The 17,171-nt window shown below is 38.4% G+C and overlaps 5 protein-coding genes and 1 non-coding gene across 6 annotated transcripts; 3 read left to right on the forward strand and 3 right to left on the reverse strand.

The window, feature by feature from the left end:
• The first annotated feature begins 121 nt into the window (after window positions 1-121).
• LOC104788924 (steroid 5-alpha-reductase DET2) lies at window positions 122-1,585 on the forward strand. The gene is made up of 2 exons (XM_087513168.1): window positions 122-953; window positions 1,042-1,585. The coding sequence occupies exons 1-2, from the start codon at window positions 564-566 to the stop codon at window positions 1,432-1,434; spliced, it is 783 nt and encodes a 260-aa protein (XP_087369294.1). The 5' UTR covers window positions 122-563; the 3' UTR covers window positions 1,435-1,585.
• LOC104785673 (acetyl-coenzyme A carboxylase carboxyl transferase subunit alpha, chloroplastic) lies at window positions 1,529-5,677 on the reverse strand. The gene is made up of 11 exons (XM_010510932.3): window positions 5,262-5,677; window positions 4,676-5,097; window positions 4,406-4,588; window positions 4,138-4,298; window positions 3,925-4,039; window positions 3,681-3,835; window positions 3,553-3,604; window positions 3,404-3,472; window positions 3,231-3,308; window positions 1,959-3,147; window positions 1,529-1,881 (listed from the first exon to the last, which is right to left on the reverse strand). The coding sequence occupies exons 2-10, from the start codon at window positions 5,018-5,020 to the stop codon at window positions 1,981-1,983; spliced, it is 2,325 nt and encodes a 774-aa protein (XP_010509234.1). The 5' UTR covers window positions 5,021-5,097; window positions 5,262-5,677; the 3' UTR covers window positions 1,529-1,881; window positions 1,959-1,980.
• A 117-nt stretch (window positions 5,678-5,794) lies between these two features.
• Window positions 5,795-5,867, reverse strand: TRNAE-CUC (transfer RNA glutamic acid (anticodon CUC)). Its single transcript has one exon. It is a non-coding gene; the product is annotated as a tRNA-Glu (tRNA).
• Window positions 5,868-5,934: 67 nt separating this feature from the next.
• On the forward strand, window positions 5,935-7,718 carry LOC104785674 (OVARIAN TUMOR DOMAIN-containing deubiquitinating enzyme 3-like). Its single transcript, XM_010510933.3, has 7 exons — window positions 5,935-6,273; window positions 6,387-6,471; window positions 6,562-6,625; window positions 6,887-6,992; window positions 7,088-7,142; window positions 7,234-7,287; window positions 7,416-7,718. The coding sequence occupies exons 1-7, from the start codon at window positions 5,996-5,998 to the stop codon at window positions 7,563-7,565; spliced, it is 792 nt and encodes a 263-aa protein (XP_010509235.1). The 5' UTR covers window positions 5,935-5,995; the 3' UTR covers window positions 7,566-7,718.
• A 331-nt stretch (window positions 7,719-8,049) lies between these two features.
• Window positions 8,050-12,716, forward strand: LOC104785675 (protein VACUOLELESS1). The gene is made up of 16 exons (XM_087513176.1): window positions 8,050-8,233; window positions 8,329-9,209; window positions 9,320-9,610; window positions 9,891-10,030; window positions 10,099-10,204; window positions 10,287-10,379; window positions 10,484-10,573; window positions 10,674-10,787; window positions 10,881-10,988; window positions 11,091-11,164; window positions 11,297-11,351; window positions 11,470-11,651; window positions 11,771-11,900; window positions 11,986-12,088; window positions 12,200-12,297; window positions 12,388-12,716. Exons 2-16 carry the CDS (start codon window positions 8,367-8,369, stop codon window positions 12,535-12,537), a joined length of 2,577 nt encoding a protein of 858 aa, XP_087369302.1. The 5' UTR covers window positions 8,050-8,233; window positions 8,329-8,366; the 3' UTR covers window positions 12,538-12,716.
• Window positions 12,717-12,829: 113 nt separating this feature from the next.
• Window positions 12,830-16,489, reverse strand: LOC104785676 (neutral ceramidase 2). The gene is made up of 9 exons (XM_010510935.3): window positions 15,650-16,489; window positions 15,311-15,519; window positions 14,883-15,212; window positions 14,515-14,770; window positions 14,155-14,425; window positions 13,936-14,061; window positions 13,781-13,844; window positions 13,531-13,700; window positions 12,830-13,452 (listed from the first exon to the last, which is right to left on the reverse strand). The coding sequence occupies exons 1-9, from the start codon at window positions 15,952-15,954 to the stop codon at window positions 12,904-12,906; spliced, it is 2,280 nt and encodes a 759-aa protein (XP_010509237.1). The 5' UTR covers window positions 15,955-16,489; the 3' UTR covers window positions 12,830-12,903.
• Window positions 16,490-17,171: the final 682 nt, after the last annotated feature.

A 17,171-nucleotide genomic window follows, 5' to 3' on the forward strand; every position in this document is an offset into this window, starting at 1 on the left:
AATTTAATATTTGTAAACCCACAATTTTGTGATATATTCTCTATATACATTATATATTGAGTTTTTTTTTACTACAAACCCTTTTTTCCCTATAAATTCTACTATCACATTTGCCAAACACAATTTCCTTCATTTTCATCTTCTTTAAATCACTAGCCAGACACATCTTATTTTATTTAAAATCTAGAATTTCCAAATTAATATACTATTTATGAATTTAAATATTATAAATAAAATTATTTATGAATTTAAATATTATAAATAAATTTATTTATTAAATTAAATAGCATAAGCACGGATTTTATTCTAATATATATGTGTTAAACATTTTAATGTTAGCACAGTTCTCACCAAATTTAACATTTGTAAAGAGAAGATTCACCCAAAATTTCTTTTATTTTGGCTATTTCTTAAAAGTAATTCATTTTTCACAGATCCCTTTTTTGTCAGTTTACAGTAAAAAATCTACTTACCGAAAAAGGAAACAAAAAGAGTAATCCAATTTCGTATTTAACTCTCTGCCCGGAGAGATCTGATCTTTCCCCTAATTCGAAAACCCCGAAATGGAAGAGATCGCCGATCAAACCTTCTTCCGCTACTGTCTCCTCACCCTAATATTCTCCGGACCACCGACCGCCGTCGCTCTCAAATTCCTCCAAGCTCCTTACGGCAAACACAACCGTACCGGATGGGGTCCGACCTTATCTCCTCCGATTGCTTGGTTTCTCATGGAGAGTCCGACCTTGTGGCTAACGCTCCTTATCTTCCCCTTTGGTCGTCACGCTCTCAATCCTAAATCTCTCATCTTAATCTCTCCTTATCTCCTCCATTACTTTCACCGCACCATCCTTTACCCTCTTCGTCTCCTCCGCAGCTCCTCTGGAAAAAGTGGTTTTCCGATCAGTATCGCCGCCATGGCTTTCACCTTTAATCTCCTCAACGCTTATATCCAGGTACGGGTCTAACTTATTCCGGTTTAGTTCTGGTTAATAAAATTAGATGCAAGAATCAAACTAAACCGGAACATCTCAATTTAAACAGGCGAGGTGGGTTTCTCACTACAAGAATGACTACGAAGACGGACATTCGTTCTGGTGGCGGTTTATTATTGGGTTGGTGGTTTTTATAGCCGGTATGTGGATTAATATCACATCGGACCGGACTTTGGTACGTTTGAAGAAAGAGAACCGGGGAGGTTATGTGATACCGAGAGGAGGTTGGTTCGAGCTAGTAAGCTGCCCGAATTACTTTGGAGAAGTCGTAGAATGGTTGGGCTGGGCTGTTATGACTTGGTCTTGGGCTGGTATTGGGTTTTTTCTGTACACTTGTTCCAATTTGATCCCGCGCGCAAGTGCGAGTCACAAGTGGTACATTGACAAGTTCAAGGATGAGTATCCCAAAACTCGAAAAGCTGTTATTCCTTTTGTGTACTAAATTAAAATATGTGATTCATTATCCATCCTTATGTCATAACATTATAGTGAATTTGTATCAAAGTTTTCAGTAATTTGGTTAGATTCAACAACAGTGAAAAAAACTGTGTATTATTATGTAGACAAATTTATAAATATCAAAGGTTTGAGCACAAGAGGGGGTGAAAGCGTTACGTACGTCATGTGAGACTGACTTAGAAAGACAAAACTAAGTGTTCTAACCAAACAAGAAGACATAACAATACAGAAATGAATCAAAAGACAAAAAAGTCAACAGCAAACGACTTGATCCAATCGAGAAATCATGTTTCCAGTAGCTAAACTAGAGAAGGGCAAGTCTTTTGTAGTTGCTGTTTCTCCACTAAGCGTTTATATGTTTTCTCTTTGCTTCAGATTGTGTGGAGGATACAGCCTCTTTTACCAGGGAAATCGAAAGAGCTTCAAGATCCTGCGAGTTTGTTTTCTTTGTGTTAGTTAGTATTTGGTTGTGTTTGTGTGATTGAGAATAGAAAGATTCTGACTTACAAACAATGTCTTGTTCTGTGCTTCAGGCGAAGCTGGGGTTAATAATCTCTGACTTTCCCGATTCTGAACTATCTTCGTCGTTGTCGTCGTCATCATCTTCCTTCACACTCCCGTCTGATTCCTCTGCAGCTAGTTCCCGTGCAGCTGCGAGCTCCTTCTCGAGCACCTCTTGCTTTTCCTGCAGTCCTGACATGCTCAAAGTCTCTGCAATCTTCTGCTTTATCTGTTGCTCAAGTGCTTCAATCTTCTGACTTGCCTCGGTGACACCAGGCGTTTGGCTCGCCTTTGCGGTTTCCACTTTCAGCAACTCGACCATGCTCTTGATCTCTGGTGTCTTCACCACCTCCGCAATCTTCTCGTTGATTTCTTGGTTCAGCTTTTCATACTTTTCTTGAAGGTTTTCGGATGGGGCAAAGGTCTGCTGCTCAGCCACATCCTTCAGATTTGGTTTCACAGCTTCCAGCTCCAGACCCATTGACTTTAACACACCAGCCATCTCTGCTTCAACTTCCCCTTTTGTCTTCATAACTTTTTCTTTTAGTTCATCTGGTAACTCTTCAAAAGATGAAGCTCCTGAGCTCGCGACCTCAGCTTTGATTGCCTCAACCTTTTCTCTAATTTCAGGGCGGTCTACAGCTTCCTGGAACCGCTTATTGATCTCCTTTCTCATTGAAGTAGCTTCTGATGCTGCCTTGGCTCTTGAAAAGTCCCTCAGCATGTTCAGCTTAGATTTTAGGCTGTCGTAGTTAGGCGCGTCAGTCAAACGGGTATTGAACTCTTCCTTAAGCTTCTCGATTTTCTCGATTAGAACCGGGTGCATAAGATGCTCCTCTGCACTCGCTTTTGAGAACTCTTCACGCATTGCCGTTAGCCTCTCTTCCAAACCTACTGCTCTAGCAGCTTCAGTGTACTCGTCATCTATCTCGGATTTGAGTTTCTCAATCATCTCATTAAGAATTTCACTCGAAGGCTCTTCTTCTGAAGACGTCTCCTTGGCTTTCAGAATCTGCTCCTTCAGCTTGTCAACCTCACCCTGCAGCTTCCGGCTGTCTGAAAACACAGCTTCCCTCTTCTTCATATTGATTTTCCTACTCGGCTCTATTTCTTCACCCTCTATGAACACTCCAATCTTTCGGTACTTAGCCATCCTGTGCTTCAGCAGCTCCTCCCCACTCATTTTTCCGAATTCCTACAAAAAAAACACAAAATAAAAGTTAAAAAAATACCTTTTTGATTTCATGTTCAGTGTTGAGGCAACTAACTATGCCTTACATTCATGTTTTCATTGATAGCAATCTTTATCTGCTGCGATGTCCATGAAGGATCAGCATGTGCCCCACCAAGCGGTTCCTGTACAACATGTAAGAGAACTACTCATTAATCCAAATCGACAAAAGAGGTGTCAGAGGCAAAAAAATAAATAGATAAAGAGTAGGATCAGTTACAGGAATAATTCCATCGGCTACATTAAGCTTGACCAGCTCCTTGGAGGTAATTCTAAGCTTTTCAGCAGCCTGCGTACAAGAGTTTAATTTCAATTGTAACTCTAGATTCTACATGATCACTTAGTCAAGTAGTAGAAAAGCGAACAGACCTCAGGAGCAGCCTTGGAAGTTTTCCACAAGATCGCTGCACAGGCCTCTGGACTGAGAAAGGCAAAACAACAGATGTTGATAAATCATTTCGTAGAAATATCATATCTACATTGGGGAAAAATTGTACCTGGCAACATAGAAAACTGCATTTTCGAGCATCAACATTTTATTAGCACATCCAATGGCTAGGGCACCACCAGAACCACCTTCCCCAATGACAATAGAAAGAATTGGAACTTTTAGGCCAAACATTGTCCTCAGATTGTTGGCTATCGCTTCACCCTATTATACAGACAAGCAAACAAAAAATGTAATGCTGCAGATAAACCACTACACTTCAAAGTTTAAACATTAAAAGACAAGTCCCGTACCTGTCCAAGTTCCTCGGATTTAAGATCAGCGTAGGCTCCAGGAGTGTCGATGAATGTCACGATGGGAAAACCGTGATGGTCTGCGTAATACATCATCCGTAGTGCCTTCCTGTAACTGTTGTTGACATTACAGAAATGTTGATAAGAGTCTTGTTGACTTTGAACATTACTATTTAACTGCAAACCAGAAAGTTCCAAGTGAAGAAAACATACCCATGAGGAGTAGGCATACCAAAGTTACGCATTATATTTTCTTTGGTGTTTCTACCTTTCTGGTGACCTATGAACATGTATCGTTTTCCATCTATGGTTCCAATACCCGTCACAATTGCAGGGTCATCATACCCCGCTCGGTCTCCATGAAGCTCCATAAACTGAAACAAGAGCAGAGAGTCCCAAGAATTAAAAAAAAAAAAAAAAAACAAGATTTTATCCCCATTGCATGAGAAAAAAAAAAAGCCTAAGGAATGAGAAATCATACCTTGTCAGTGATGTTATGTATATGATCAAGGAAAGTAGGTCGGTTGGGATGTCGTGCAATGTTCACACGTTGTATCGGAGTGAGATGTGTGTAAAGATCTTTCAGTGCCTGTCTATACTTATTCTCCAAAGTGATAATCTGCTCAGTAAAGTCCAATCCAGTTTCATTCGCCATCTTCCTCACCTGAATCACAAGGACCGAAAAAGTTAAGAGAAACAACACTCCAGACAAACTACAATGCAAACAGATGATTAGTAATCTCATTCGTACATCGACAATCTTCTTCTCCAATTCGACTAGTGGCTTCTCGAAATCCAAAGTGACAGGCTTTTGAGTATCTCCCAAAGGTTTGAACTCAGACAGGTACGACAAGACTCCTCCTTTGACATTAGGGTCAGGATTAGCCGGCCATGGATGGTCAAATTTCTTACCTTTCTTGAGCCTAGCTGTCACCGCAAAGCTCTTTCTTCTGGTGGTAGTAAACACTGCTCTTCCTAGGGTTTTCAATGGTACCCCATTAACACCATTGGTCGAACTACGTAAGTAATCCGAAGCAGAAGCAGAAGCAGAAGAAGCTCCGCCTAATGCTAGTGATGAATGAGACATTGAAGCCATTTTTTTTTTTTGTTTGTGCTCGATGATATCTTCAAATTACTACTTGAATGGATCCACTCCAAACAGATCTCAATCCTCTAAAATAACCAAAACCAAATACCAAATTAGTGAATCAATCAATCGATCACTGCTAAAATCTACGAGAGATTAAATCAAATGGGTCAGATTCGTTCCATTGCTCAATTAGACTCAAACCCCATCAATGACTAAACAAAACCCAGCTCAAAGAATCAAACTTTACCTGAAAACACGAATGAAAAATCAGAGATCCGAGACGAAGAAGGTGGGCAGACTCAAAAGGGAATGAATAAGGAAAGAAGCATCGAAGAGATCGTAGTATTTGAAAAAAATTGAAGGTAGGAAGGAACAAAACAAGTGTTATGCGAGTGAGTGAGCGTGAAGAGAGCGCGTGGATTTTGTGTGGAAGTGTTTTCGATAATTCTTATGCAAGATTGGGAAATAAACACACAGCTTCAGCTTGGGTTCTGTCTTTTGTTGCCAATTGCCAGAATTTTCCGGTTGGTCGTTAAACCATAAAGTTTTATTAGACCTTGCTCTCTCTCTCGCACGTGCCCACGTGGCTCCTCCTACGTGTGAGATTTGATATCTATCACTTCTTTTTTTTTAAAACAAAAACTATATTAAAGTTTTGGATATGTTCCGGTGGATTTGGTGGGGTTTAGGTTATGTAGCCGGTGACGTTTATTGGACTATTATTTCTTTTGTTAAATTTAATAATCAGCCGGCTTAAAAAAAAGAACAAAAACAAAAAAACTCCGTTGCCGGGACTCGAACCCGGGTCTCTCGGGTGAGAGCCGAGTATCCTGACCAGCTAGACTACAACGGATTTGTGTTCGTTTTGAGTTATCATCTTATATATCGGATACGATTTTGATGCCTACACCTTTGCTCTTCTTCTCTTCTTCAAGTCCCAAATTCGAATTCCCCTTATCTCCCTTGCAAGTGAGATTTTCCATGGAGCTCAAACCTTCCAACATTAATTACTTCATTCCTCTACATCTCATTTTGCTTTGTTCTCGTTTTAATTCCCAATGTAATCATCAATTTGGGATTTTTAATATCGCAGATAACATTCTTGAGCAGCTGAGAAATGGGTTCGCTCGGTTCGAGCTTGTTTCTTCCCCTACTGCTTCTGTTTCAGATTCAATATCCTCCACTTCACTCCCTGCTTCGTTCTTGAGCGCAACTAAGGGCAACAGCAATGTGTTCTTCGCCAGAATCGGTTCCTCTCTGTAGGTGTTTTTGTTGTTGTTAATCAGCTCTTGAACCATTGAATTAAAAAACGAGTCTTTGATCATAAAACCCTATACCCTAATCTGAGAATTTTTCATATTTTCATGTCTAGGAATCGGTCTCCTGCAGCAAAAAAAGTTGAGCAGTACGCTGTGGATAGAGTGAAAGGGGATGGTCGATGTCTGTTTCGAGCATTGGTATTGTATTTTCTGCTTTTCTCTGTTCTAGGTGTTAGTTCTTACTGAGGTTTTCTGAAGAAATGATGTGTTGTTTGCAATGTAAATTAGGTGAAAGGGATGGCCTTTAACAAAGGTGTTACTCTTAACCCCACAAGAGAGAGAGATGATGCAGGTGAGACTATATGTTTTAATCATATATAGCCATGTTTTGATGTTTGTTGTGTGTTTTTGAGAACCAAGAGATTGAACTGTGTTGAGATTACTGAGTTTGGGGAATCAAAAGTAGAGTTCTTTCAGTTTGTTGTTCGCCTTTTAGGTGGGAAAATGTTTTCCTTTTGTGGGTTCTGTTGTCTATATTGATTGTTGAGAATGCTTTATATCTTGTTCATCATGTTTCTGTATGGGAAAAAAAACTTGCATTTGGTTTACACAGATGAGTTACGAATGGCTGTGAAAGAGGTTATATGCAATGATCCCAAGGAAAGGGAGAAGTACAAAGAAGCATTAGTGGCTATCACTGTTGATGAGTCTCTGAAACGGTGAGTCATCATAAGAATTCATTCACTTTTTCCCTCATTTTTCCAGCTAAATGACTATGGTTCTCTTATCACATTAAACACTTTTTTCTTCACAGCTATTGCCAACGGATTGGAAGACATGATTTTTGGGGAGGGGAGTCTGAGCTACTAGTGAGTTCCTCCTATACACACCCATTGTAAACTCAAAAATTGCCATCATAGAGAAACGATATAATAATGTCAATGTGTTTGGTTTCAACAGGTTCTTTCCAAGCTATGTAAACAGCCAATCATCGTCTACATACCCGAGCACGAGGTAATAATAATCCCTTTTGAGTTATGAGTCTTTAAAAGTAAACAAGAATTGGTGTTTCTTTCGTTCTAGTAAGTCAGGTCAAGATCATATTCGGATCTTGAGTTATATTTTTGGATTTGTTTATCCAGCACGGTAGAGGAGGAGGATATGCGTCAGGTTTTATACCGATACAAGAGTATGGAGCTGAGTTTCGAGGAGGCTGGGGAAAAGGGAAGACGAACAAGAATGTTGTTAGGCTTCTTTACAGTGGTAGAAACCATTATGATTTGCTTCGTTGAATTTGTATCATTATTTCTTACTTGAGAATTCCGTTGACTTCATATGGTTTATTGTTATAACTTCTGAGAAAGAAAAAAAATTGGAATTTGTTGTACCCTTATACATTTTTTTGTAAACATTTATTTCACGTTAAAAAAATATTTAACTCACAATTTTAGTAATTATTTCTCTCTACTAGAATAGATTATGTTTTAGAAATTTATCTTGTATCACAAATATTGATTTTATGTATTTTTTATTAATTAATGCTATAAAATTATAGATTTCAAGATTCATTAATTGAGAATTTAAAATTTTAATAAATTACCATTAGTTAATATTTATGGAAAATATGTTATTATATATAAAAATATATTTATAACTAAACATTAATTATTTTCTTAATCTATGTGGAAAAACTTAAAAAATCTATTGTTTATGATACAAAATATAACAGAAAATATCAAAAAAAGAATAAAAATGTATTTTTTTTAAAGCTAATTTATAAGTGGAATTACAATGCCGTCCCCAAAAAGAAAAAAAGGAAAAAAAAATCGTGGCTTGTTTGTTTTGTTCGTTCTAGGCTATGAGCTCCGATCTCTCTTTCTCAAAACTCCGTCGTCAAATCCGTCGTCGACCCTTGTTCGATTCTACTGTAAGACCAAACGTTTGATTCCGATTTCTTAAAGTAAGTTTTTTTATAAATTGATGAACTTTGATTGTAAAGTCTTTACCTTTATAAAATTTGGGAATTGAAAAAACTCGATCTTTTTAATGACCCAGGTTGTTTTTGATTACTCCCCAGTTCCTGAGGGAACAAGATGACGAACGTGTCTGTTGCTGCGGAGTGGCAGCTTCTCTATGATCGATATTACAGGAAGCCTGAGATATACCAAATGAGATGGAAACATGTAGATTTGAGTCGCAACAAAGTGGCTTGTGCCTCCTTTGGTGGTCCAATTGCAGTCATTCGAGATGACTCCAAGATTGTTCAACTATATGCTGAATCTGCTCTTAGAAAGCTACGCATCTTTAACTCAGCAGGTCTACTTCTCTCTGAGACGATCTGGAAGCATCCTGGAGGACGTCTGATTGGAATGTCATGGTCTGATGATCAGACACTGATTTGCATTGTTCAAGATGGTACTATTTATCGTTACAACATCCACGCTGAGCTCATTGAGCCTAATATGTCAATGGGGAAGGAGTGCTTTGAGCAGAATGTGGTGGAGTGTGTGTTTTGGGGGAATGGTGTTGTCTGCTTGACAGAAGGAGGGCAGTTGGTCTGTATCTCTGATTTCGAAACGATGAAGCCTTCTAAGTTGCCTGATGTGCCGGGGTTAACAGAAGACGATATGCTTCAGCCGACTTCCTTGGCTGTGAGGGAACCTAAGTACACGATGTCTGGCACTGTTGAGGTGTTGGTAGCAGTTGGGGATGAAATTTTTGGTGTGGAGGAGGACAGTGTCCAAACTTTTAGGGTTGACGAGCCTAGTGTTAACGAATCTGATGTGCAGGATACTGATTATGGGAATTTGATTGGACCGGTTCAGAAGATGATTGTATCACCTAATGGAAAATTTCTAACACTCTTTACTCATGATGGCCGGATTGTTGTTGTTGAGATGGAAACAAAACAAATTGCTATTGACTACAGTTGTGAGGTATGCGTCATTGCCTCTTGAGATGCTTGGTTCTTTCTTATAATGGAAATTGGTGGTCGTTTTGTAGTATGGTGACTTGACTATGTCTTTGAATCGTATATTTTTTCTAGTCAGCCCTTCCTCCACAGCAAATGGCATGGTGTGGAATGGATACCGTGCTGCTCTATTGGGATGAGGATTTAACGATGGTGGGTCCTTTGGGAGATCCTGTTCACTATTTCTATGATGAACCTGTAATTCTTATCCCGGAATGCGATGGAGTGAGAATATTATCTAACACGAGCCTTGAATTTCTCCAAAGAGTACCTGATTCTACTGAGTCAATCTTTAGGATTGGAAGCACATCACCTGCAGCTTTGCTATATGATGCTTTGGATCACTTTGACAGACGAAGTGCTAAGGTAGGTTTGCTACTGTAGACAAATAAATAGAAGAAGCATATGCATCTTAATGGTTCTCTGTCGCAGATGTTATTCATTATGATGTGATTCCTTCATAGTCAAGTTTTTTTTGTGTCTCAGTTCTTCCTGCAGTTGCCAATATTGTATTGTCAGGATAATATATTTAGGTTTAGAATGAATATGGTGTTTTTACAGATAAATGGAATGAGTTGAGAGGAAGAGTTTATAATTATTATTCTTAGTTCTGGCTGATGAAGATGATTTGCTCTTCTTTTGTCAGGCAGATGAAAATTTGAGATTAATTCGTTCATCACTGTCTGAGGCTGTTGAATCCTGTATTGATGCTGCTGGCCATGAATTTGATGTAACTCGTCAGAGGGCTCTGTTACGAGCGGCAAGCTATGGACAAGCTTTTTGCAGGTTAGTCTTAAAAGAATTGACTTTCAGTAATGTAATTTCTGAGACTAATGCACGGTGAGCTGCAACAGCAATTTCCAGCGTGAGCGTGTCCAAGAGACTTGTAGAACTTTACGGGTTCTCAATGCTGTTCGTGATCCTGATATTGGCATACCTCTTAGCATTCGGCAGTACAAGGTTTTTGCAATTTTATATGTTTGTCTCGTGAAAGAAACATTTGCAGCTACCCTTTCCTCATTATATTTAATTTGGCGTGCAGTTACTGACACCAGTGGTTTTGATTAGTCGCCTTATTAATTCTAATCACCACCTCCTTGCTCTGCGGATATCTGAGTACCTAGATATGAATAAAGTGAGTCAGAGGATATTCTATGTTCCCCTGTGACATACTCCTTTATATCCAATATTTAACAAGCCTTAGGGTCCTTATGATTTTATGTTTTTGGCATTATATAGGAAGTGGTGATAATGCATTGGGCATGTGTAAAGATAACTGCTTCACCATCAACTCCAGATGCTCATCTTCTTGAAATTTTACTTGATAAGGTTCAAATACTAGTTTAGATTAGTCTTTGCAAGATATATATATATAGAGAGAGATGGAGGAACTAATGGACTTATAAGGATTGATGTCATTGAATTTCAGCTCCAACTATGCAGAGGAATATCTTATGCTGCAGTGGCTACTCATGCTGATAACTGTAACCGTCGAAAGTTAGCGGCAATGCTAGTTGAACATGAACCACGCTCCACAAAACAGGTTTGCCTATCTAAGATGTCCACCTCCCCATTCGGTTTCCTAATGCAGAAGTAGGAGACATTCATGTTTTGTGATCATTTAATGTAATCCCAGGTTCCTCTTTTATTAAGCATTGGGGAGGAAGACACTGCTTTAGTGAAAGCAACTGAGAGTGGTGACACTGACCTGATTTATCTGGTCATCTTTCATATATGGCAAAAGGTCTCTGACTGAGCAATTAGTGATTTTATACTTTTAACTATAAGTCTGTATGATTTGCTAACAAACAAGAACTAACTGGTTTTTAATTTGTGGGGTTATCAGAGGCCTCCTTTGGAATTCTTTGCGATGATTCAAGGCAGAGTTTTGGCACGTGATTTATTTGTAGCTTATGCACGGTAGGAAAATCTTCTATCTAGCATGCTTGATTAATTGAAACTGCATTTTTCAAAACTTTGGTTTAACCAAGCAGTTGTAATCAATATTTTTTTGTAAGTATCTAATGGTATTATGAAATATTCCTGTTGTAGGTGTCATAAACATGAATTTCTGAAGGATTTCTTCTTATCTACGGGCCAGATTCATGTACGATTTCATGATCAAGTTTTTCCTAGATTTATTCTCTTAGTTCAGAAGCTAAACTGGACTCAGTTTAATGACCATCAAATAGTTTGTGTTGATCTCGATATTGTTGTTGTTTCAGGAGGTAGCTTTTCTATTATGGAAAGAATCATGGGATATGGGGAAAAACCCAATGGCTAGCAAAGGATCTCCTCTGTACGGTCCGCGCATAAAGCTAATAGAAAAGGCCAGAAATCTTTTCTCTCAGACAAAGGAACACACTTTTGAGTCTAAGGCTGCTGAGGAGCATGCAAAACTCTTGAAGTAATCGTTGCAAGCCAATATGCGCTTTTTTTCTAAGCAGCCTCGCTGTACTCGAAACTTTCTTTTCAATGTTCTCTTTGCTCTTCATCTCATTGTCTTTTTTTGGTTACGTATTTCAGGATACAGCATGAGCTAGAAGTTAGTACGAAGCAGGCTATTTTTGTTGATTCAAGCATCAATGATACTATACGCACATGTATTGTCCTTGGTAATAATCGTGCTGCAATAAAAGTGAAGACAGAATTCAAGGTCTATAAGGATTTTTTTTTTCCCTGTTGTGCAATAGATGACTGTAAGATCGCCATCTTCACTACAATACCGTTTGAATTTTCAGGTCAGTGATAAAAGATGGTACTTTCTTAAAGCATTTGCTCTGGCTACAATCAAAGACTGGGCAGCACTTGAAAAGTTTTCAAAGGAAAAGAGACCACCAATGGGTAATTTTACACAGCATCATCTAGTGCACTGATGTTAAGACTTAAGCGTGTAGACAAAGTCATTTTTTGGTCTATATCGTGTTTTAACTGGCATATATATCATGAATGAAGGGTTCCGTCCATTTGTGGAGGCATGCATTGATGCTGATGAGAAAGCGGAAGCTCTAAAATACATCCCCAAATTGTCAGATCTTGTGGAAAGAGGCGAGGTCTGTTCTGCATATAAAACATGTACAATTCAAGATTTGTAAAATCTATCATACGCTTAGTGTGAGTTTTGTGTGTTTGTGGCTTCTCAGGCTTATGCTCGTATTGGAATGGCAAAGGAAGCGGCTGATGCAGCAGCTCAGGCAAATGATGGAGGAGAATTGCTGGAGAGATTCAGGAAGACATTCTCACAGAATGCTATTTTCGATACCTTGAAAATTCCTTTCCAAGGAGCCTCCTAGCTTCAAGTCCTCAAGTTACAGCGAGGTGGAGATTTTTGTTGATTGTAAGTTTGTAACTAAAACTCATCAGAGAAGTGTGTAAAATAGTATAAGTGAGATACTTCAATGATGTGAGAAAAAAGTGGAGTTGGTTCTCCAGGTTGCATAAACACCAATATAGTGGCTCCTCTGTTGACAAATTACATCATCCAGTTCCATTTTATTCTTCGTCTTCACTATATTGGTTGAATCAACTCATGATATTTGATGTTACAGGAAGCCTGAGATATTTGATGTCATTTTGATGGACAAGTCAACTCAAATTTCTCTTTTCTTATGTTATAAATTATACACTATGCAGTGATATGTTTATGTAGTAATATAATGTCATACAACTACAAAGGCGCTAGAAGTGCCAGAGAAGCTACTAATGGATCCAAACAGCGACTTAGAAGCTCCATAATGTCTTATCCTATAAACTCCGGCGGCAGCAGATTGTGGTACCCTCCACTCAATGGTTGCTTGGCTCTCTGGGCTCAGCTTAGCAGGTCTTGACCACTTAAACTTCAGACTAAAGTCATCGTCGTCGTACACTGGAACCCATGTCCCTCCATCTCGCAGCGTCTCCACCACGGCGAAAGATCCTTCCGTCAGCAAATCGTTTCGAGGACATCCTGACCAAAACGTAGCGTTCACTTGTTGACCTCTCCTGAACGTTGACTTTGGAGGTACATCAGCTTTGACGTCTCCGAAGCTGACTCCTAGAGGAGTAGAGTCTACGACCACAGGGGATAGTAAACTGATCTGTTTGTCTAAAAGGTCAGGAGGTTGCGGACCACGTGGGAGTGTTTGACCATTAACCAAAGCTGTGGCTAGTTTCTTGAACTCTTGGATATAAGCAGTGAGTGTGTGTGGTCCGTATAACGTTGAGGCTCCCTAAAAAAACAATAAAAGCTGTTAAGCATAGTGACATGTACCAAAGTTGAATCAAGGGAGATAGTGTTTTTTACAAACCTCGTATCTTTGAACCTCGTATTCTTCAAAAGTGGCAATGTATTGAGAATACGTGTTGGTGAGACCTGCGATCACAACATGGAGATTGTTGCCAAATTCTTTGCTGTTCAAAGAGATGAGAAAAGACTTCACAGCGTCACGAAGACGTCTTCCAGCCATTGTAGTGAACTCTGCATCCAATAACAGATTCAGTTTAGGCATTTTAGCTCTGTTGGGAACGAATACAGAAGAGAGAGTCTTATTGATTTACCTCCGGGGACACTGAGGATGACTAATTGGCCAATGCGGAGCATCTGAATCGGAAGAATCGAAGGCTGTAGTTCATGCAGTTAACTTTTAGTCAATACTCTAAAATTTCAAATCTTTTGATCAGTTATAAGGAAACAGAGAATTGGAGCCACTCACCGCCCAGTCATATGGTTCTTTCATCTCACCAGTGTCAAGTAATATGGGTTTTGGTTTCTGGCATTGTACCTGTCCCGGACCGGGAGTTCTCAACACGTTCCTCACTAGTCTCCAAAAGACATTACCCTTAAAAAATGAGAATTACACAAGAAATCATAACAGAAAGATTCAGCGAGATATAAGAAGATGATAGTTGAAAAAGCTTGCTTAAGTAGTTACCTTATCATCTCCTTGTTTGAAATCAAAAGCACCTGGACCATCAGTAGTTCCAGCAGCAAAACCAAACCCCATTGCAGCTGGACATGTTTTAACCGTCTCAGAGCCGCCGCCTGCTTTAGGAACTGTGACATCAAGATTTGAGAAATCTAGATACGCATGTTGGTAACCAATTTTGCCCTGCAGCTTCTCTGTAGCTTTGTTAAAAAGTTGTACTGCCATTTTGAATTGCTTCTCTCCAATGATACGTGTACTCTCAAATTCATCAGGGTATCTACCAAAAAAAAAGTACAGAACGCTAATGAAAATGTGCAAAAGATATAATTGGATAAGAAAATCAAGAAGAAGCAGTATAGTAAATACCCTGGACCACGGCCATAACATAATTCGTTCTTTCCATTGCAGGTACTGTGATTGAAATCACAAGGCAGGCCAGTGTCAATGCAAAAAGTACCAAGAGTATTTGGACTCACATCACCACAGTTTGATTGACAGAAGGCAGAGACAAATCTACGCTTTGAACCGTTTCTTACTCGGACTTTAGCATCAAGGAGAGACTTATCCACAGAACGTCCTTTAGAGGACTTATAAGTAGCTGCAATATCCAAAAGTCTACTCTCTGAAACAAAGCAAAAAACAAAACCATAACTATCATCCTTATAACTCTAAGCTGCAACTGCAAATGTAAAATTGCTACATTAGGTAACTCCAAGGAAAGGATTTGAACTCACGGTTTTTACTAAAATCAGAAACAATGGTTGATACTCGTCGAGGGACATTTCTTGAGCTATCTGAATTCTTCTGTCCATTCTCAAACCAGTCCTCCATAAACCGCGCAGCTGCGCCTTTGTTATCTCCACTAATCAATGAGTTAGTCCGGCTCATGGAAGTCCCATGAGTAGCAAACCAGTTAAAGCTACCAATAGGTCCCAACTGAGAATCAACAAACTTAACAAGTGTCATTTCTTTGTCAACGTTATACTTATATTTACTCCTCTCAGCTGCAGGGTTGTTCAGGTAAGAACTCGGACTTCGATTCACACCAGCATCCAATAAATCCCCTATAAAACCATCACACACACACACACACAATGGTTTAACAAACATAAATCATTCTCAACATCATTGAAGGAAACAGAGAAAAAGATTGTGACTTTACCTTTATTAACAAAAGCAGAACCAGGACGTAGGCTTTCGTGTGCTTGGATAATGCTTTGCTCAATGCCGTTAACAACAACGTCAAAAGACTGACGAACAAATCCAAGAGAGGTCACAATATATGTGACGTACTGAAGATATCCTCCTGGACCAGCGTGCGTGTGAATCCCACTTATTGCTACATTCTTCTCTGTGTAAAGATCACCATACCTGCAAATGTTTCACCATCGCAATTCGTATTGACTATTTCAAATTCAACTAACACTCTTCTCGAAGATCAAATCTTTAGCTAATGAAAATGTCAAGATTCTAGCTTAGTCGAAGATTCTTGAAAGCTAACCTTGCTTTGAGTCGTTCAAGAACTTTGATTGTGACGATTTGAGAAGCCATACAGGCGTCAAGATTAACAAAGGCGACGCGGTTACCTTGGGGCTCAGCGACGATGAAGGCACGAGCTCGTAACCGGAAATGAATACCAGAAGCGATTTGATCTGAGTTAGCATATCCCATCATGTTGACGTCAGCTGCAGGACCAGTGATGTCATAGCTTCCGACTCCGATCAAGTACTCAGAAGACGAATAAACAGCTCTCGAAAGAACAAGAAAGAGTAGAAACTGAAACAATGGCACTGAAGAAGCGGCCATGGTTGGAGAGCGAGCTAGAGAAGGAAGAAGAAAGAGTATAGAGACGCGGATCTTGGAGGAGGTCTTTACACACGAGAATGAGTAGTGAGGAGATTTGAGAGAGATACCGCCATGAAAGATTGAGGAAATCGCAAAGGCGTGAGTGAGTGATTTGAGTGGGAGAGAGAGAGAGAGAGAATTCAAATGTGGACGCGAGTGGTTGTCGGTAAGTAGTGCTCAAACCATTACCAAACCAAAGCTCATATCTGTCTATACTCTCATCAATATAGTTTGATATATTTATACCGCGTCATGATTTTGCATTGGTTGCATTCTCACCTAATTGTTTTATTAGTATTAAGTATTAACAGACCGGCGATGCAATTATGAATTATCTCTATCGTGGGATAAGGATTTGATTATTTTTCAGATCACATTGTCAGTGGGTGGTTTTTACTTAATTTAGGGTACTACGTGTCTTTGTCTTTTTAAACAAATAAGAAGAAGACCAAGACTTCAAATATCTTTTTTTTTTTTTTTTTGTCAAACAGACTTCAAATGTAGTAAATTAAGTAAATGTAGTAAATATATACAGACATCTACCAGCATTAATCAAATATTAATGTAGTAGATAATAAATAAATAAATAAAAGAAATAAAATCTGTAGGTATTGATTGTAAAAAATTAGTTTTTAGATATTTAAACAATTATGAAATTTTTACACTTTATAAAATTCTTACAATGTCTACAATTTTTATTCACTTTGAAAACTTCCCAAAAGCTACAGTTACAACTTACAAGTAATATAATAGATAATACTCTTTCTGTTCCTAATAAATTGATGTTTAGACATTATCACATATATTTTAAAAAAAAACTTTCATTTTTATTTGTAAATTAATTATTATTTTTGGATAGAAAGAGAAAAGATAAACCATTAGATAGATTCCATGTGTGAAAAGTATAAAATAGAAAAATTAGTAAAACCTCTATAAATTAATACTCTATAAATTAATAAATTTTGCTAGTCCCAAATCGGGCCAGTGTAACAAAACTCGATAAGATAATAAGATAATAAATTATTTGAAATCTCCATGTAAAATATGGTCTCAATAATATCATAAATTAATAATCATATAAATTTACACATATATATATATATATGTTAATATAATAATGTATATTTCTCTTAAAGCTCATATCTATAAAACAGTTGTTAAGTTGTATTTTTAAACTA

The sequence above is a fragment of the Camelina sativa genome, chromosome 5 (genome assembly GCF_030686135.1).
Source record: "Camelina sativa cultivar CO46 ecotype springtype chromosome 5, ASM3068613v1".
In the NCBI taxonomy this organism is placed as follows: Eukaryota; Viridiplantae; Streptophyta; class Magnoliopsida; order Brassicales; family Brassicaceae; genus Camelina; species Camelina sativa.